This window comes from Pseudophryne corroboree, chromosome 6 (assembly GCF_028390025.1).
Source record: "Pseudophryne corroboree isolate aPseCor3 chromosome 6, aPseCor3.hap2, whole genome shotgun sequence".
Lineage (NCBI taxonomy): Eukaryota > Metazoa > Chordata > Amphibia > Anura > Myobatrachidae > Pseudophryne > Pseudophryne corroboree.
The window spans coordinates 41,480,460-41,501,155 of record NC_086449.1 but is presented as its reverse complement, the minus strand read 5'-3'; the positions used below and the strand labels follow the sequence as shown (position 1 = coordinate 41,501,155).

Below are 20,696 nucleotides of genomic sequence, written 5' to 3'. Positions count from 1 at the left end.
TAAGTTGTGCGAGTTAAGAAAGTGTGTAAGGCGAGTGTAGGCAAGCCTCTCAAGTAGCTTGGAGGGACTGGGTAGCTGAGAAATGGGACGGTAGTTAGAGAGTGTGTTTGGGTCAGAGTTGTGTTTTTTTAGAATGGGAGTAATGACTGCATGTTTAAACAGAGAGGGAAAGATACCAGTAGAGAGAGAGAGATTACAGATTTCAGTTAAGGTTGGGATAAGCACAGGAGACAAAGTTTTACTGATCTGTGAGGGTATAGGATCAAGAGGAGAGGTAGTGGAGTAGGAGGATGAAAAGAGTGTTGATACTTCATCTTCACTTGTGGGATCAAATGAAGAGAAAGTGCCAGAGGGTTCAGGTAGGGAATTGAGCAGGTCACTGGCTGAGTTAGAGCATACCATTTCATCTCGGATTTTATCAATCTTATCCTTGAAGTAGGAAACAAGTTCTTGTGCACGGATAGTAGCTAGTGGGGGAGGTGAGGGAGGGTAAAGAAGTGATTTAAATGTATTAAAAAGTCGCTTGGGGTTGTTGGCATGATAAGAGATGAGAGATTGGAAATATGTTTGTTTGGCAGTGTCCAGGGCCTGACGATAGGAGTGGTAGGTAGTCTTATATGTGAGAAAGTCACTTGGATTCTGAGATTTCCGCCACTGACGTTCTACTTTACGTGACAGTTTTTGTAGGTGTCTTGTTGATTTAGAGTGCCATGGTTGGCATCTAAGCCTACGTGGAGTGTGATGGGTAGCTGGAGCCACTTCATCAAGGGCACTCTCTAGGGTCTGGTGCAGGTGTGATACAGCAGTGTCAGGTGTAGTAAATGTCGAGATTGGTGAGAGCAGTTGTTGCAGAGAAGTGGAAAGTTGTTGAAAATGTATATTGTTAGTATTTCTGCGGGTTAGAGGAGGCTTGCTTGGTTTTAGTGTCCTAGAATTTAAAGTAATAGAAGAGATTGTGAAGGTGATCAGGTTGTGATCAGAGAGAGGGAAAGGAGTGTTAGTGAATTCGGAAACTGAGCAGAGCCTGGTGAACACAAGATCAAGGCAGTGGCCCTCATGGTGAGTAAAGGAGTCGGACCATTGGGTTAGGCCAAGAGAGGAGGTTAGAGAGAGGAGTTTGGATGCATGAACAGATTGTGGACTGTCAAGAGCTATATTGAAATCGCCCATAATGATGGTGGAGATGTCAGAGGATAAGAAGTGTGGGAGCCAGGCAGAGAAATCTTCTAGAAATTGTTGTTTAGGTTGCCCAGGAGGGCGATAGATAGCTGCAACACGCAGAGAGAAGGGGGTGAAAATCCTGATAGAGTGAACTTCAAATGAGGTGAATGCGAGTGATGGAACCTGAGGTAGAAAGGTGTATGTGAAAAACTGTGACAGTAAGATTCCGACCCCACCACCTTTACTATTATTAGGCCTAGATGTGTGTGAGAAGTGGAAACCACCATGTGACAGTGCTGCAGGGGAGGCAGTGTCTGATTGTGTGAGCCATGTTTCTGTTATAGCCAGCAGATTAAAGTTGTGAGATATGAAGAAGTCATGGATGGATGTTAATTTGTTACAAACAGAGCGTGCATTCAATAAGGCACATTTTAGTGATTTGGAGGGGGATGGGAGACACGTGATATTTATGAGGTTAGATGGATTTCTATGTTGTTTTGAGACAGCAGAGTGAGAGAGGGAAAGGTGGTTGGGGCCTGGATTTGGTGATATGTCACCAGCTAATAGTAGCAGAAGAGTGAGATAAATCTTGGTGGATGTTTGCGAGTGTTTGTACTGGTTGCCAATTGTGGTTGTCAAAGTACTTGCAGAGAGGAAAGTATAAATCTCATGAGTGTTTTGAAGAGGGGAGTGGAGAATAGAAGCTGTAATGTGTACAGAGGGGTGAGTTTCAGGGTGAGTGTAGAATGTGTTAAATTTGGTGAGAATTCCATGAATTGAAATTAGACACAGTAGTTTGATGAACATGCTGAGGTTGTTTGTGTTTTATGGGTTAAGTGGAGTTAGAGTAAGTTGTTAAAGTAAGTTACCTTTTCTTGATGTAGGAATTCAGCCTTGAAGTTTCTGCCTCTTTACAGTTTTATCGTTGGACTGATCAGAAGTGTGATTCTGTACTGTATTATTATTAACTGGTTTACTCTGTGTTTTCTACCTATTTTCTGCTCCATTTCTCTCTCTCTCTCTCTCTTTCTCTCTCTCTCTCACTCTCTCTCTCATACGTATTCTCTTGCTTCTCTTACTTTATATTTCTTTACCTTCTTTTCCTATAATTGTTGTACTGAATATGTGCAGCAGGCTGTTAGTGCCGGCTGACACGGCGCGGGTCTGCTCGCGCGCTTGGCAGCCGTTGTTTAATGCCGGGCAGGTTGAGTCAGGCCTGAGGCGCTGGGGACAGAGGTGACACGGGCGTCCGGGGGCGGGCTCGCCCTCCGATGCGTGTGCAGCCGCGGGGAGCGTCTTCGGCGCCGGCCGCTACAGACGGCTCAGTAGTGGTATGGGGCGACAGCCAGCAGGCCGGGGTGCTCAGACAAGTGCTCCGTTGCCGGTGTGGCCGCCGAGCTGCGGGGTCCGGGGAAGTGCGGCGCCCGGCCGGGCTGGGGAGCGCGTGCGCTCCTGGCTGGCGGAACAGGCCGCACTCATCTCAAGGGGACTCAGGGTAGTGCTGACAGGAGGTCTGCGCGAGATAGTCTAGCTCCTTTAGCAGTTTGTGCCGGGGAGCCCGCTCATGGCGCTACTGAGACAGATGCCAGACCACTTCAGAGGATGGGAGCGCGTGCGGTAATGCCAGTAATAGGCGGATTAGGTGGCGCACACAGGCCAGGATTAGCTTGTCGTAGGGCCCTTCGGCAGTAGACTGCGTGGGCTCATTGGGGTCCTTGATGCCGACAGGGTATACCCGGTGTTGACATCAATACGTTTATCTGGTTGCCTGGGCCTGGTTTCCGGCCTGAGCGGGGCGCCTGCGCCCGGGAATGATGTCTCTTTTGTTTCCACAGAGCACAGGTCGCAAATCACCATGGACAGAGGGGTAGCGTCCGTACGTGGGCAATGCGCAACAGCATCTGTGGCCGTGGCTGCGCAGGATGGTGAGTCTTCTTAGGATCTGGACTGGTCCAGGGAGAGTGTGGGTAGCCTCGGTAGTGGAGTGGACTCTGGTACCCGGTCCTCATCCTCGGGTGCAAGCAGGTGTACGGGTAAGAGCTCCACTCAGCGCAGTAGGAAGAAGCACATACGGCGGGTTATTTACTCTTCCCTGGCTTACTCGGGACCGGTTACGGGACGGTCGTTTGATTATTATATTCGCATTGACCAGTGATTATAGGAGCGTTGCTAGCAGCGATGAAGACTGGACGGGGGGCAGATACCTTCCGTTTTTATCAGAAAGGCGTTAGATGGATGTGTATATTTGCGGTTTGTTGCTTGAATTTTCGGCCCTGGGAATATAGGAGGGTGACGCGCTACCGATCTCTGATTCATATTAGTTTCACTACATATTGGGGATAAGTGGAGACAATACGATGAGGTTTTTATAGGTTAGCAACATGGGTGTGGCATTTTCTCGTTACCCAGGTCGCCGGAGCCGCGACTGAAGGTTATGGCTTTATAGTTGTGGGAAGCTGCCTGGCCCGTGGTGCTATAGCTTTAAGGCTGACCGTCGCGTGCGGGGAGCGATAACTGCTTTGCATGTCACATTGGCCAGTGTGAGTTGGAAGGGAAGTGTCTTTTCGGCACTCCATCATTAGGTGTGGTGGGGAGCCACGCTATCTAAGGCTGCAGCAATCCAGCGACAAAAGGGTGCTGCTACGCAGTCGTCTCGGTTGAACCGCGGTCCTCTGGGCTCCGTCGTGGGGTGAGGCTCCCTCTCTGATTAATAGCTGGCGCTTTTCCCCGGGCGGCGTAGATATCCGCGTCAGGCCGACGCGTGGTTGCTGCGACCAGGTTTTACTGTTGGCTTCCCCTTACATATTGCTAGTCAATTCCGGTCTGTTTCATGTGGCACTTAAGCTCTGCGCGTATTTCCCAAACTTTTCGAAGGCGGCGGTCTCTGCTGTGGTTCATTTCGGACGCATGGTGGGGCCTGTCGGGTGGCTCCCAGTTGTGACTTCATGCTGTCACCGGTGGGGGTTACCCCGTGAAAGGTCGATGGGACCTTTGGGCTTATGCAGGATCCTTCAGATCACTTAGGGGGCATCAGTGAATGATGCTATCCAGGGGGTACATTGTAGGGTGGTCCTTTGAGAGGGTCAGATCGTTTGGCAGGGGGACGCTCATGTGCGTATTGGTTGTCGAGTTGGATTTCAACCTCCTTCCTTTGCACCCGTCGGCGTTTCGTATTTTTGCCCATGGGTTGTTCAATTTCTTGCGTGTAGTTTGTATTTTTTAGCACATTCTTACACTGGGTTTATAAGAGGCCTCGGGGGAGCCGGGAATTATGCACTACCTGAAGGAATTTCTTTTAACCTCCCCCCGAATTCGGATTGGTATGTTTCTGCTGAACTACTAGCTTGAATGGTTTGAGGTTTTTCGAGTGCCTATTGCGGGAAAAAGACAGAGGTTCCTATGTTTTCTTTGGTGTATTGGGGTATTCAATTTATGCACTACCTGGAGGATTTTTCTTTTACCCTGCCCCATTCGGATTGGTAGGATTTTGCTACACTGCGAGGTTTGTAGAGTGACAATTGCGGGTGAAAAGACAGAGGGTCCTATGTATTCTTTGGTGTATTGGGGTATTCATATTGATACTCCGGCGGGTCTTTGCAGGCATACAGAAGATAATATGCGCCGTCTCCATGATGGGGTATTGTTAGCGCTAGTTACAGGCAAACGCGCTCTTCAGACGGCGCTATTTAGAGTGAGTTCGCTTGACTTCACCGGCAGGGTGTTTTTGTAGGGATATAAAAGCTAAAGTAGGAATTAGAAGTCTGCGGCATTTTGAGATTATTTCATGGGATTTGTAGGAATTGCGCGTTTGGGACGCCTTTCTTTTCCAATGTAAAGGGGTATGTATTGTAGCTACAACCGGCTGTGCCCAGTATGGTCTTGGAGTTTTGACGGACGCAGCAGGGACCTTTTCGCTTTGGCGCTTACTCCTCGGATAGGGGGTGCGCTGCGAGTTAGCCGGGGGATTGGATTGTCCATAGCTTAACAGTAAACTGGGGTTGCTCTGCATTTTCCTATTAGGTTGGCATTGGAAGATTGCTTTGGAAGTATGGGACCACTGCCTGTGCACTGAGGAGGTTAGATTTGCGTGTGATGACATGGGCGTGGTCTTTGCCATGTAGAGACAGAGGTCTAGTTCCTTGCCGGTATTTAGGGTTCTTGCCCAAATAGTTTTGACACGTTTGTGAACAACATCACGTTGCCGCAGGGACCTTTCGCTTTGGCGTTTATTCCTCGGATAGGGGGTGCGCTGCGGGTTAGCCGGGGGATTGGATTGTCCATAGCTTAACAGGAAACTGGGGTTGCTCTGCATTTTCCTATTAGGTTGGCGTTGGAAAATGGCATTGGAAGTATGGGACTACTGCCTGCGCACTAAGGAGGTTAGATTGGAGCGTGACAACACAGGAGTTGTCTTTGCCATAATGAGACTGAGGTCTACTTCCTCGCAGGTATTTAGGGTTCTTGCCCAAATAGTTTGGACACGTTTGGTGAACAACATCACGGAATGGGTGATGCCCCCTTTGCCGTTTGAGGGGTTACGCTTTGGCCGGTTAGCTCCCTTGGCATGTTCTTGGGGTGATGAAGGTCCTGATTCTGTGCGTTCAGTACCTGACAACATATGCGACTTATTTGGCTTTTTGGGGAGCGCTGGAACCGTGTCCTGCGGGAAAGGGGCCATAAGGGTAAGACCTTTCCTGAATTAATTTTTGTCTTCGTTTAGCGATTTTATGTCAATGGATCATCGCGTCCGTATGTCGGACGGGTGCGTGCTGGCATATCACGCTTTTGCGTCTTCACAGGGAGAGGGACTTTACTACGTCCTTTTCCTGGCGCTGTTTTCTTGTTGAGGCGGGTTTTGGGGTCACTGGGGAGGATCGGCTCCTCAGACTGCGAAATTCGCCTTTTCAGGATGGTTTTGTGTTGGCTTATCGTGGTGCGTTCTGGGTGGGCGAGCTGGTGGCGCGCTGCCATGCTGCAGCTTCGCCCATGCTGACGAGCCAGGGCGTCGTACACCCCGACGGTTTATGGTGCAAGATTCAGCGTCCCAAGACCGATGTAGTGGCAGGGGGCGGTGGGTCCGTGTGGGTCAGGCCATTATACGCCACATTTGCACGGTGGTAGTGGCCAGGGCTCATTCGGGCTTTCTGCCTAATTTGCCTGACGGGGGGCTTGTTCATAGTGACGGTTCCCCACTTACTAGGTACCATTTCCTGTCGGTTGTTGGAGCGCTGTTTATTGGACCTGGGTCTGTCACCGGTCGATTATGGGACTCACTCTTTCCGCATCGGCGCTGTTTCTGCCGCCGCTGTGGCGGGTTGGTCCGAAGTCGAGATCCGGGCGCTGGGTAGGGGGAGGTTTGGTGCAGTTAGATGCTATATCAGGCCTTCCCCTGGCAGTGCGCCCCTTAGAGGATTATCCGCTCGTCGCAATCGCCTTTGCGATTGTGGGGGCCTTGAGGAATTTTTGTTTTACCGTCGGTTTTAATTGCGGCTTTTGCCGGCTGACGGATATTTTGTTTTTGCCTCAAGTCAAATTGGGCGACCCAACTCCCCCTCCCTCCCCATCATCCTGTCACGGTTAGGTTTTTTTCAGCCTCATGTTAGGTAAGAGTTTCCACTTATTCATGCCTTTATACACAATTCTTTTACAGGACGGCGGCTAGATCCGCTAATTGTTTGGTTGATTGGCCATTCTTAGTTTTACTGGCTATCCATTTCATCTGTGGCCAGTGATGTTGAGAGGTTCCCGGAGCTGCAGCCCATGCACTGGCTGGGTGCGCAGGGGCCTCTGGTGGGACAGTTTTTGCGAATGGTTGCTGTCGGCTGTGGTTAGTTTGGGTTATACATTTTTTCCTGATTGTGCATTGTGAGGGCAACGATTTAGGGCATAGGTCTAGCCTAGCATGCGCTGTGAAATTCGGCGCCATCCTTTGCAGTTGATGACCGACTGGCCTGCTTGTATTGTTATCTATTTGGACATAGTGCCCTGGAGGGTTTGACGAAGAGCTTTTAGCCCGGGTGCGATTGAGCTGTACTGGTCAGATGGGGTTCACCTGTCAGCTGCAGGTCTGCCCATTTTTTGAAGACATCATCTGAGTCTCGAGGTCCTGTTTGTTCGTTGAGTTTAGGGTTTTTGGTGGCGGTGGCAGGTTTGGAGGAACCTGGCAGTTGGCCGGTTCAGAACGGTTATTTAATTTTGATTTATTAGGTTTAATTTGCTTAAGTTTTGGAATTGAGTTTTGGTTAATTTTATAATTTTACTATGGGCATCACCATACCAGGTGAGCCCATATGCTATTAGTTGGAGAGCAGCATACGTGGATCTTGGGGCTGGTGGCCCAATTTCTTATTCCGTAGGGGCGGAATTTAGCTCTATCCTTACGAGTTGTGTTGTGGCAGGGGTAGTGGCAGGAGGTCGACCCCTGGCCATGGAGGAAAAGGCAGATGGCCCATAGTTGCATTGGATTCGGGATGGTCAGGGATGGTGGCAGAAGGCCGATCCCTGAACATCTGGGAAGAAGGCCCTCAGGGATGGTGGCAGAAGGCCGATCCCGGAACATGTGGGCAGAAGGCCCTATAACATTTAGGATATTATTTCAATGGTAATTTTGAGATATTTTATTTTCATGTGCTGTCTGCTTTATGCTATGTGTGATAAATATTTTAACCGTTCTTCTCCCCGCCACCTTAGTTAGAGAGGGAGTTTTTCATCCAAGCTTAGATTTAATAGGCGTTCCTCTCAGTCAATAAAATCCGACCCCTTTCTCGCCGCATTTGGTTGTCAGAGTCATTATTTATTTAGATAAGTGGGCTTGAATGATGTGCGGATGCATCTGGACGTGTGAAGTTTAAGACTGTGTAGGGCATCCTGTGTGCCAGAACAGCATAAACTCACCGGACTGGGCCTTTTAGCATGTTAGCCAAAGCATCACTGTGGCTTGTCAGGGGTTAAGGCTTTTGGGGGTGGAACATTGTGTATGTGCTGTTTGGATTTGATTGGTGGTGATAGAGTCAGGGGTGGTGCTGCTAGGGATGTAGGAATTCAGCCTAGAAGTTTCTGCCTCTTTACAGTTTTATCGTTGCCCACTCTCCCGCCCTGTGGGAGGCATGTTTTACAGTTTTAATACGATTTGTTTGTGTCGGCTATTCGGTGGCCGGTTCAGAACGGTTATTTAATTTTGATTTATTAGGTTTAATTTGCTTACGTTTTGGAATTGAGTTTTGGTTAATTTTATAATTTTACTATGGGCATCACCGTACCAGGTGAGCCCATATGCTATTAGTTGGGGAGCAGCATACGTGGATCTTGGGGCTGGTGGCCCAATTTCTTATTCCGTAGGGGCGGAATTTAGCTCTATCCTTACGAGTTGTGTTGTGGCAGGGGTAGTGGCAGGAGGTCGACCCCTGGCCATGGAGGAAAAGGCAGATGGCCCATAGTTGCATTGGATTCGGGATGGTCAGGGATGGTGGCAGAAGGCTGATCCCTGAACATCTGGGAAGAAGGCCCTCAGGGATGGTGGCAGAAGGCCGATCCCGGAACATCTGGGCAGAAGGCCCTCCAACATTTAGGATATTATTTCAATGATAATTTTGAGATATTTTATTTTCATGGTCTGTCTGCTTTATGCTATGTGTGATAAATATTTTAACCGTTCTTCTCCCCGCCACCTTAGTTAGAGAGGGAGTTTTTCATTCAAGCTTAGATTTAATAGGCCTTCCTCTCAGTCAATAAAAGCCGACCCCTTTCTCGCCACATTTGGTTGTCAGAGTCATTATTTATTTAGATAAGTGGGCTTGAATGATGTGCGGATGCATCTGGACGTGTGAAGTTTAAGACTGTGTAGGGCATCCTGTGTGCCAGAACAGCATAAACTCACCGGACTGGGCATTTTAGCATGTCAGCCAAAGCATCACTGTGGCTTGTCAGGGGTTAAGGCTTTTGGGGGTGGAACATTGTGTATGTGCTGTTTGGATTTGATTGGTGGTGATAGAGTCAGGGGTGGTGCTGCTAGGGATGTAGGAATTCAGCCTAGAAGTTTCTGCCTCTTTACAGTTTTATCGTTGCCCACTCTCCCGCCCTGTGGGAGGCATGTTTTACAGTTTTAATACGATTTGTTTGTGTCGGCTATTCGGTGGCCGGTTCAGAACGGTTATTTAATTTTGATTTATTAGGTTTAATTTGCTTACGTTTTGGAATTGAGTTTTGGTTAATTTTATAATTTTACTATGGGCATCACCGAACCAGGTGAGCCCATATGCTATTAGTTGGGGAGCAGCATACGTGGATCTTGGGGCTGGTGGCCCAATTTCTTATTCCGTAGGGGCGGAATTTAGCTCTGTCCTTACGAGTTGTGTTGTGGCAGGGGTAGTGGCAGGAGGTCGACCCCTGGCCATGGAGGAAAAGGCAGATGGCCCATAGTTGCAATGGATTCGGGATGGTCAGGGATGGTGGCAGAAGGCCGATCCCTGAACATCTGGGCAGAAGGCCGATCCCGGAACATCTGGGCAGAAGGCCCTCCAACATTTAGGATATTATTTCAATGGTAATTTTGAGATATTTTATTTTCATGTGCTGTCTGCTTTATGCTATGTGTGATAAATATTTTAACCGTTCTTCTCCCCGCCACCTTAGTTAGAGAGGGAGTTTTTCATCCAAGCTTAGATTTAATAGGCCTTCCTCTCAATCAATAAAAGCCGACCCCTTTCACGCCACATTTGGTTGTCAGAGTCATTATTTATTTAGATAAGTGGGCTTGAATGATGTGCGGATGCATCTGGACGTGTGAAGTTTAAGGAAAAAGGAGAAGGAGATTTCATTATTGAAAGTTAAACAGTAAATATTTCTTAATGTATTGTACAATGAAAACTTTTGCATGCAGTTTTCACTATGTGGCATCATTTGAAATCAATTAAATAATTGAATCATTTTAAATTATACCTAACAACTGGATATACATTGCAATATATTTTTACATTATGGCATTAGACGCTGTAGCCGCTGGGCATACCTGGCCAGTGAGGTCTGTAGTGAGAGTTGGGTGCCAGGCTACGTGAATATAATGCTTATTCCCAATTGGCATTCCCCTTGTATTGCTGTGTATTTCATATGCTTATACATATGTTAGACTGTGTGATGGTTACACTGTGCCTAATTGTTGCCAGGTGTGTTCTCTATGCTAGATTCATTTGCATGTCCCCTAAAAGAGTTACCTTCACTGGTGGTCATAATGGTACCAAGCCAGAAAGACCTATGCCAAGGATTTGCAAACAGATCACTGTGTTGTGCCAAATGTGCTGGTCAATCCAGAGCAGGGACATATTTCCTGCAAGGCAACCTAGGTGCCCACCTAGGGTCCAGCGGATCCCAAGGTGCCCATGGATGTGCCCCATGAAATCCAGCCCTGGCCCCTATGAGTATGAGGTTCCATTACCAGAGGAGCACTGTGATGCATGTGCGGCGGATGTCATGCCATGTCATGCTGTCACGGGGCAGACCCGCCCGCTGTCTGTACTGATCATCAGAGTGGAAAGGGCCTATCAACGTATCCCTGCCCCAACCAGCTGCAGCCCAACCCAACCCCATTGCACTGAGAATCGGAGCGGGGAGAGCCTGCTGCAACCACGCAAAAGTTAATAAAGAAGATTGAATTATGTAGGATTTATTTTTCACGGTAGGCGTGGAGTGGATAGGACTTCCTTATTATATTATAGTATATTGTAATATACAACATGATCAGTGTTGGACTGGGGCATGAAGGGCCCACCGGGGGAATGCAGTGGTAGGGTCACATATTTAGGTGTGTGGCCATCCACCATAGAGGCTTGACTAATTGTTAGAGATTGCATGGTCAGGACCTCTTGATTAATATAGTAGTCCATGCATGATCGTGTACCAGACTAACAGCAACAATTCACTGTACAAACTACACAATAGTCCTGTGCAATATAATGTAACATATGTATAATTAAAGTGCACAGTCTGGAACCAGATCCCTAGAGGAAGGAATGGGCCTTTCAGGCAGTGGGACCTACCAGGGGTTTCCTCTATACCCCTGTGGGCCAATGTGAAAATGCAGACCATTGTCTGTGGTGATGCCTCCTCACCACCGTTTCATGTTATAGGCTGGGCACAGTCACACACATTTCTGTGTACATACCCTGACCCACCACACTGCCAGCTCTTTATGTCCACACCACGATCCCCAGTGCAGATGCCACTTTACTGCGACCTTCTAATCCCAAGCACTCTGTCAGATCAGGCTTGTGGATTGAACATATAAAGTAATAGGGAGAGGGTCCCTTTATAGTACTAAGAGCGAAAAACTTAGGGTTAGGATATTAGGGTTAGTTGGATATGGTATTTGGGGTGGTGTAGCGGTTTGGTTAAGGTATTAGTGTTAGTTTAGGGTTTGGTTATGGTATTAGGCATATGCTATTAGGGTTGTTTTAGGATTTAGCAGTTTGGGTTAGTGGTTAGGGCAGTGGTTCCCAAACTGTGTGCCGTGGCTCCCTGGGGTGCCTTAGGACACTTGCAGGGGTGCCTTAGATTGGTGGTCCAGGACCAATTCAAATTATTTTTGGTCAATATACTGTAATAGGCAAAACTAGTGCTAGTAGCTGTCAGTCATAAAATATGGGGACAAACAGAAGCAAATCTTGTCCCTCACCACACAACTGACCCTAAGGATGACATATAAACACAATCTACTTAATTTAATATTTCTTTCTAAATTTCTCAATAAGAAATTTTTGGCCTAGGGGTGCCGTGAAAAAAATTCTGATACTCTAGGGCGACGTGATTCAAAAAAGTTTGGAAACCACTGGGTTAGGGTATTAGGGTTAGGGGTTATGGTTAGGGTGAGGTTTGGGCCCTAGTGCGTACACACTGGACGATATTACAAATGATCACTCAGAAGGGTGAAAATTAGCGATATCATTTAAATTATTGCCTAGTGTGTATGGGGCTTTACACATTAACCAGGTATTCTCACAAGGTCATCCTAGTATTCTCACAAAGTCATACTTACTGTAGGTGGTGTCCAGAATTACAGGACTATCTAGCACCTACCCAGAGGTGACCACATCAGCCTGGTACATGCTGCTGCTGAGTTACCCTGCCCCATTGTAATAAACATTGACTAATTAAACTCCATATTATTCTATAAGTCACATGAGGATACCACCGATACACAAATGCAAAACAATAGTGAGTGATACTGGTTAATGAATAGATAAGTGGTATATTATTAAGGAGGATTACTCAATATCACCTTCTCTGGATGGCTCTCCCTCTTCTTCTTCAAAACAGCCACCGCCTCACTGGAGTGAATGAGCCGGATTTGCACCTCTGCTCTCCCTGGCCATGGGAGGAGGAACGTGGCCAGATAGCTGCCATTACCGTGGTCCTTTACGTGTCCAGTCACTCCAGCCTTCAGTGCCGGAGAGTGCAGCTTGGCTCGGAAGTAATCTCCACCGTATTCCTTTGGCCGACCATGGTGGTCCCGAGCTGTGATGAGCACCTTCAACATCTCCCCAATCCTGTACGTGTCCCGTGCATTCAGCAGATGGTAATCACAGTGTCCGGGGCTGGTAGATAGATCATAGTGTATCACAGGGGATGGCGGCTCAGGCCAGTCAATCAGTCTTAATAGTTCTTTCAAGTTGGAAGCACTTTTTGTGGGAGGAACAGACGTGTAGTGAGAGGAAGCTGTAGGAGCAGTGTGCATCCTAGACGGGAGTGGTTTGTACCTTTTCATAGAATCCACTATTAGGAACCTATAAATAAACTGAAAAATATCACAAATTACAAACACTTGTCACTCTAAATATGTAACAAACCATATATGAAATAAACCAAGCTATGTTCTCTGCAAAGGCGAGCGGAGGTTTCTCCCTGGAAACACACTGATTTTTAGGCAGTGGCGTAGCAACAATCTGGATCGGGGTGCTGGGTAGCTTGTAGCCACTGGGGGTGCTGCAGTCGGTGGATGTCCCTCGGAGGAGACACTTATTAAGGATGCTAGAGAATGCCACAGCCAGTTTGGGAGGGACATTTTCAATAGTATGAAGGGGCAGATGCAACAGCGGCCCCTGCCGGAACCATGGGCACTCAGCGGCCTGGGAGAGATATCCTGACAATTAGCAGGTACCATGGGGGGTACTCAGAGACAAGAATCCCACAGGAGGAGGGGTTACCTTCAGACACCTGAAGCACATACACCAAGACTCTGATCCCCAACCTAAGGATAGGGTAAACACAGACAATATACCCATTCTAAAGCTGCACACTTTAGAACTTCTCGGAGATCCGAACCCACCCGGACATTACGATCCGAGCTGGTATCCGAGTCTGGCTCAGTACTTCCCGCCTTACTCAGATCCCAAAGCGAGTCCAAATGTCATCATCCTGCTGTTGGATTCTCGCAGGTTTTGGAGTCTATAGAAGTCCCAGTGCATTGGCACCATCTTCACTCCGGCTGTGGATAGCGTACTGGACGGACGTGTCCGTCTCCAGTACTGTGTTGTTTGGTGTGGAGTGGGTGCTCTGTCTCTCTGCTGTATCTGAAAGGGGTGCTCTGTCTGTCTGCTGTATCTGAAAGAGGGGTGCTCTCTCTCTGCTGTATCTGAAAGGAGTGCTCTCTCTGTCAGCTGTATCTGAAAAAGGGTGCTCTCTGCCTGCTGTATCTGAAAAAGGGTGCTCTCTGCCTGCTGTATCTGAAAAAGGGGTGCTCTCTCTGCTGTATCTGAAAAAGGGGTGCTCTCTCTTTGCTGTATCTGAAAATGGGGCGCTCTCTCTGCCTGCTGTATCTGAAAGCGGTGCTCTGTTTGCTGTATCTGAAAAATGGTGCTCTCTTTGTCTGCTGTATCTGAAAGGGGTGCTCTCTCTCTCTGCATGCTGTATCTGAAAGGGGTGCTTTCCCTGCTTGCTGTATCTGAAAGGGGTGCTCTCTCTCTGCTGTATCTCAAAAAGGGGTGCTCTCTGTCTGCTGTATCTGAAAAAGGGGTACTCTCTCTGTATTCTATATCTGAAAGGGGTGCTCTCTCTGCCTGCTGTATCTCAAAAAGGGGTGCTCTGTCTGCTGTTTCTGAAAAAGGGGTGCTCTCTCTGCCTGCTGTATCTGAAAAAGGGTGCTCTCTCTGCCTGCTGTATCTGAAAAAGGGTGCTCTCTCTGCTGTATCTTAAAAAGGGGTGCTCTCTCTTTGCTGTATCTGAAAATGGGGCGCTCTCTCTGCCTGCTGTATCTGAAAGCGGTGCTCTGTTTGCTGTATCTGAAAAATGGTGCTCTCTCTGTCTGCTGTATCTGAAAGGGGTGCTCTCTCTCTCTGCCTGCTGTATCTGAAAGGGGTGCTCTCCCTGCTTGCTGTATCTGAAAGGGGTGCTCTTTCTCTGCTGTATCTCAAAAAGGGGTGCTCTCTGTCTGCTGTATCTGAAAAAGGGGTGCTCTCTCTGTATTCTATATCTGAAAGGGGTGCTCTGTCTGCTGTATCTCAAAAAGGGGTGCTCTGTCTGCTGTATCTCAAAAAGGGGTGCTCTCTCTGCCTGCTGTATCTGAAAAAGGGGTGCTCTCTGCCTGATTTATCTGAAAAAGGGGTGCTCTCTTTCTGCTGTATCTGAAAAAGGGGTGCTCTCTCTGCTGTATCTGAAAAAGGGTGCTCTCTGTCTGCTCTATCTAAAAAAGGGGTGCTCTCTCTGCTGTATCAGAAAAAGGGGTGCTCTCTCTTTGCTGTATCTGAAAAAGGGGCGCTCTCTCTGCTGTATCTGAAAAAGGGGTGCTCTCTGTCTGCTGTATCTGAAAGGGGTGCTGTTTCTGTCTGCTGTATCTGAAAAAGAGGTGCTCTCTCTGTCTGCTGTATCTGAAAGGGGTGCTCTCTGTCAGCTGTATCTGAAAAAGGGGTGCTCTCTCTTTGCTGTATCTGAAAAAGGGGCGCTCTGCCTGCTGTATCTGAAAAGGGGGTGCTTTCTCTGTCTTCTATATCTGAAAGGGGTGCTCTGTCTGCTGTATCTCAAAAAGGGGTGCTCTGTCTGCTGTATCTGAAAAAGGGGGGCTCTCTCTGCCTGCTGTATCTGTAAAAGGGGTGCTCTCTCTGCCTGCTTTATCTGAAAAAGGGGTGCTCTCTGTCTGCTGTATCTAAAAAAGGGGTGCTCTCTCTGCTGTATCTGAACAAGGGGTGCTCTCTGCCTGATTTATCTGAAAAAGGGGTGCTCTCTTTCTGCTGTATCTGAAAAAGGGGTGCTCTCTCTGCTGTATCTGAAAAAGGGTGCTTTCTGTCTGCTGTATCTGAAAGGGGTGCTCTCTGTCAGCTGTATCTGAAAAAGGGGTGCTCTCTCTGCTGTATCTGAAAAAGGGGTGCTCTCTCTTTGCTGTATCTGAAAAAGGGGTGCTCTCCGTCTGCTGTATCTGAAAGGGGTGCTGTTTCTGTCTGCTGTATCTGAAAAAGGGGTGCTCTCTCTGTCTGCTGTATCTGCAAGGGGTGCTCTCTGTCAGCTGTATCTGAAAAAGGGGTGCTCTCTCTGCTGTATCTGAAAAAGTGGTGCTCTCTCTTTGCTGTATCTGAAAGCGGTGCTCTATCTGCTGTATCTGAAAAATGGTGCTCTCTCTGTCTGCTGTATCTGAAAGGGGTGCTCTCTCTCTCTCTGCCTGCTGTATCTGAAAGGGGTACTCTCCCTGCTTGCTGTATCTGAAGGGGTGCTCTTTCTCTGCTGTATCTCAAAAAGGGGTGCTCTCTGTCTGCTGTATCTGGAAAAAGGGGTGCTCTGTCTGCTGTATCTGAAAAAGGGGTGTTCTCTCTGCCTGCTGTATCTGAAAAAGGGGTGCACTCTCTGCCTGCTTTATCTGAAAAAGGGGTGCTCGCTATCTACTGTATCTAAAAAAAGGGGTGCTCTGTCTGCTGTATCTGAAAAAGGGGTGCTCTCTGTCTGCTGTATCTGAAAGGGGTGCTCTCTCTCTCTCTGCTGTATCTGAAAAAGGGGTGCTCTCTCTCTGTCTGCTGTATCAGAAAGGGTGCTCTCTCTGTATGTTTTATCTGAAAAAGGGGTGCTCTCTGTCTGCTGTATCCGAAAAAGGGGTGCTCTCTCGTCTGCTGTATCTGAAAGGGGTGCTCTCTGTCTGCTGTATCCGAAAAAGGGGTGCTCTCTCGTCTGCTGTATCTGAAAGGGGTGCTCTCTCTGTCTGCTGTATCTGAAAGGGGTGCTCTCTGCTGTGTCTGAAAGTGGTGCTCTGTCTGCTGTATCTGAAAGGGGTGCTCTCTCTGTCTGCTGTATCTGAAAGGGGTGCTCTCTCTGCCTGCTGTATCTGAAAGGGGTGCTCTCTCTGCCTGCTGTATCTGAAAGGAGTGCTCTCTGCTGTGTCTGAAAGCGGTGCTCTGTCTGCTGTATCTGAAAAAGGGGTGCTCTCTGTCTGCTGTATCTAAAAAAGGGGTGCTCTCTGTCTGCTGTATCTGAAAAAGGGGTGCTCTCTGTCTGCTGTATCTGAAAAAGGGGTGCTCTCTGTCTGCTGTATCTGAAAAAGGGGTGCTCTCTCTGTCTTCTGTATCTGAAAGGGGTGATCTGTCCGTCCATCCAGGGGCTCCACCCCATTGTAAAATTAAAATAATACAAGCTAAAAACAAAAAGCCTAAATTTAATTTGATAAAATATATATATTTTTTTGTTTGTGCTGTACCCCAGTGTACTATATAATTTTTATTTGCGTAAGTACTGTGACACTGCCAGTCAGACCGCAGTATATTATTTCCTACTCATACACGTACAGTATTGTGTGACGCAGTGGTGAAATCAACCGCAGTGTTTGATTACTATTTCTGACTCATACACATATTGTGTGATGCTGTGGGTGAAGGAGGTACCACAGTAATAAGTTTTATTTCCTTCTCATACACATTAGGGATGTGCACTTGAAATTTTTCGGGTTTTGTGTTTTGGTTTTGGGTTCGGTTCCGCGGCCGTGTTTTGGGTTCGACCGCGTTTTGGCAAAACCTCACCGAATTTTTTTTGTCGGATTCGGGTGTGTTTTGGATTCGGGTGTTTTTTTCAAAAAACCCTAAAAAACAGCTTAAATCATAGAATTTGGGGGTCATTTTGATCCCAAAGTATTATTAACCTCAAAAACCATAATTTCCACTCATTTTCAGTCTATTCTGAATACCTCACACCTCACAATATTATTTTTAGTCCTAAAATTTGCACCGAGGTCGCTGGATGACTAAGCTAAGCGACCCTAGTGGCCGACACAAACACCTGGCCCATCTAGGAGTGGCACTGCAGTGTCACGCAGGATGGCCCTTCCAAAAAACACTCCCCAAACAGCACATGACGCAAAGAAGAAAAAAAGAGGCGCAATGAGGTAGCTGTGTGAGTAAGATAAGCGACCCTAGTGGCCGACACAAACACCTGGCCCATCTAGGAGTGGCACTGCAGTGTCACGCAGGATGGCCCTTCCAAAAAACACTCCCCAAACAGCACATGACGCAAAGAAGAAAAAAAGAGGCGCAATGAGGTAGCTGTGTGAGTAAGATAAGCGACCCTAGTGGCCGACACAAACACCTGGCCCATCTAGGAGTGGCACTGCAGTGTCACGCAGGATGGCCCTTCCAAAAAACACTCCCCAAACAGCACATGACGCAAATAAAAATGAAAGAAAAATGAGGTGCAAGATGGAATTGTCCTTGGGCCCTCCCACCCACCCTTATGTTGTATAAACAGGACATGCACACTTTAACCAACCCATCATTTCAGTGACAGGGTCTGCCACACGACTGTGACTGAAATGATGGGTTGGTTTGGACCCCCACCGAAAAAGAAGCAATTAATCTCTCCTTGCACAAACTGGCTCTACAGAGGCAAGATGTCCACCTCATCATCATCCTCCGATATATCACCGTGTACATCCCGCTCCTCACAGATTATCAATTCGTCCCCACTGGAATCCACCATCTCAGCTCCCTGTGTACTTTGTGGAGGCAATTGCTGCTGGTCAATGTCTCCACGGAGGAATTGATTATAATTCATTTTAATGAACATCATCTTCTCCACATTTTCTGGAAGTAACCTCGTACGCAGATTGCTGACAAGGTGAGCGGCGGCACTAAACACTCTTTCGGAGTACACACTTGTGGGAGGGCAACTTAGGTAGAATAAAGCCAGTTTGTGCAAGGGCCTCCAAATTGCCTCTTTTTCCTGCCAGTATAAGTACGGACTGTCTGACATGCCTACTTGGATGCGGTCACTCATATAATCCTCCACCATTCTTTCAATGGTGAGAGAATCATATGCAGTGACAGTAGACGACATGTCCGTAATCGTTGTCAGGTCCTTCAGTCCGGACCAGATGTCAGCATCAGCAGTCGCTCCAGACTGCCCTGCATCACCGCCAGCGGGTGGGCTCGGAATTCTAAGCCTTTTCCTCGCACCCCCAGTTGCGGGAGAATGTGAAGGAGGAGATGTTGACAGGTCGCGTTCCGCTTGACTTGACAATTTTGTCACCAGCAGGTCTTTGAACCCCAGCAGACTTGTGTCTGCCGGAAAGAGAGATCCAAGGTAGGTTTTAAATCTAGGATCGAGCACGGTGGCCAAAATGTAGTGCTCTGATTTCAACAGATTGACCACCCGTGAATCCTTGTTAAGCGAATTAAGGGCTCCATCCACAAGTCCCACATGCCTAGCGGAATCGCTCCCTTTTAGCTCCTCCTTTAATACCTCCAGCTTCTTCTGCAAAAGCCTGATGAGGGGAATGACCTGACTCAGGCTGGCAGTGTCTGAACTGACTTCACGTGTGGCAAGTTCAAAAGGTTGCAGAACCTTGCACAACGTTGAAATCATTCTCCACTGCGCTTGAGACAGGTACATTCCACCTCCTATATCGTGCTCAATTGTATAGGCTTGAATGGCCTTTCGCTGCTCCTCCAACCTCTGAAGCATATATAGGGTTGAATTCCACCTCGTTACCACTTCTTGCTTCAGATGATGGCAGGGCAGGTTCAGGCGTTTTTGGTGGTGCTCCAGTCTTCTGTACGTGGTGCCTGTACGCCGAAAGTGTCCCGCAATTCTTCTGGCCACCGACAGCATCTCTTGCACGCCCCTCTCGTTTTTTAAATAATTCTGCACCACCAAATTCAAGGTATGTGCAAAACATGGGACGTGCTGGAATTTGCCCATATTTAAAGCACACACAATATTGCTGGCGTTGTCCGTTGCCACAAATCCACAGGAGAGTCCAATTGGGGTAAGCCATTCCGCGATGATCTTCCTCAGTTGCCGTAAGAGGTTTTCAGCTGTGTGCGTATTCTGGAAACCGGTGATACAAAGCGTAGCCTGCCTAGGAAAGAGTTGGCGTTTGCGAGATGCTGCTACTGGTGCCGCCGCTGCTGTTCTTGCGGCGGGAGTCCATACATCTACCCAGTGGGCTGTCACAGTCATATAGTCCTGACCCTGCCCTGCTCCACTTGTCCACATGTCCGTGGTTAAGTGGACATTGGGTACAACTGCATTTTTTAGGACACTGGTGAGTCTTTTTCTGACGTCCGTGTACATTCTCGGTATCGCCTGCCTAGAGAAGTGGAACCTAGATGGTATTTGGTAACGGGGGCACACTGCCTCAAGAAATTGTCTAGTTCCCTGTGAACTAACGGCGGATACCGGACGCACGTCTAACACCAACATAGTTGTCAAGGCCTCAGTTATCCGCTTTGCAACAGGATGACTGCTGTGATATTTCATCTTCCTCGCAAAGGACTGTTGGACAGTCAATTGCTTGGTGGAAGTAGTAAAAGTGGGCTTACGACTTCCCCTCTGGGATGACCATCGACTCCCAGCAGCAACAACAGCAGCGCCAGCAGCAGTAGGCGTTACACGCAAGGATGCATCGGAGGAATCCCAGGCAGGAGAGGACTCGTCAGAATTGCCAGTGACATGGCATGCAGGACTATTGGCATTCCTGGGGAAGGAGGAAATTGACACTGAGGGAGTTGGTGGGGTGGTTTGCGTGAGCTTGGTTACAAGAGGAAGGGATTTACTGGTCAGTGGACTGCTTCCGCTGTCGCCCAAAGTTTTTGAACTTGTCACTGACTTATTATGAATGCGCTGCAGGTGACGTATAAGGGAGGATGTTCCGAGGTGGTTAACGTCCTTACCCCTACTTATTACAGCTTGACAAAGGCAACACATGGCTTGACAAATGTTGTCCGCATTTCTGGTGAAATACTTCCACACCGAAGAGCTGATTTTTTTGGTATTTTCACCAGGCATGTCAACGGCCCTATTCCTCCCACGGACAACAGGTGTCTCCCCGGGTGCCTGACTTAAACAAACCACCTCACCATCAGAATCCTCCTTGTCAATTTCCTCCCCAGCGCCAGCAACACCCATATCCTCCTCATCCTGGTGTACTTCAACACTGACATCTTCAATCTGACTATCAGGAACTGGACTGCGGGTGCTCCTTCCAGCACTTGCAGGGGGCGTGCAAATGGTGGAAGGCGCATGCTCTTCACGTCCAGTGTTGGGAAGGTCAGGCATCACAACCGACACAATTGGACTCT

The 20,696-nt window shown here is 48.1% G+C and overlaps 1 protein-coding gene across 1 annotated transcript in view; it reads right to left on the bottom strand.

Annotated features, from left to right (window-relative positions):
• Positions 1-12,941, bottom strand: part of LOC134934216 (NXPE family member 3-like) — a 97,767-nt gene extending 84,826 nt beyond the window's left edge. Inside the window, exon 1 of the mRNA XM_063929703.1 lies at positions 12,431-12,941. Within this exon, the coding sequence (XP_063785773.1) occupies positions 12,431-12,916 (486 nt within the window). The 5' untranslated portion in view covers positions 12,917-12,941. The remainder of the gene's footprint in view (positions 1-12,430) is intronic.
• Between the last annotated feature and the right edge of the window lie 7,755 nt (positions 12,942-20,696).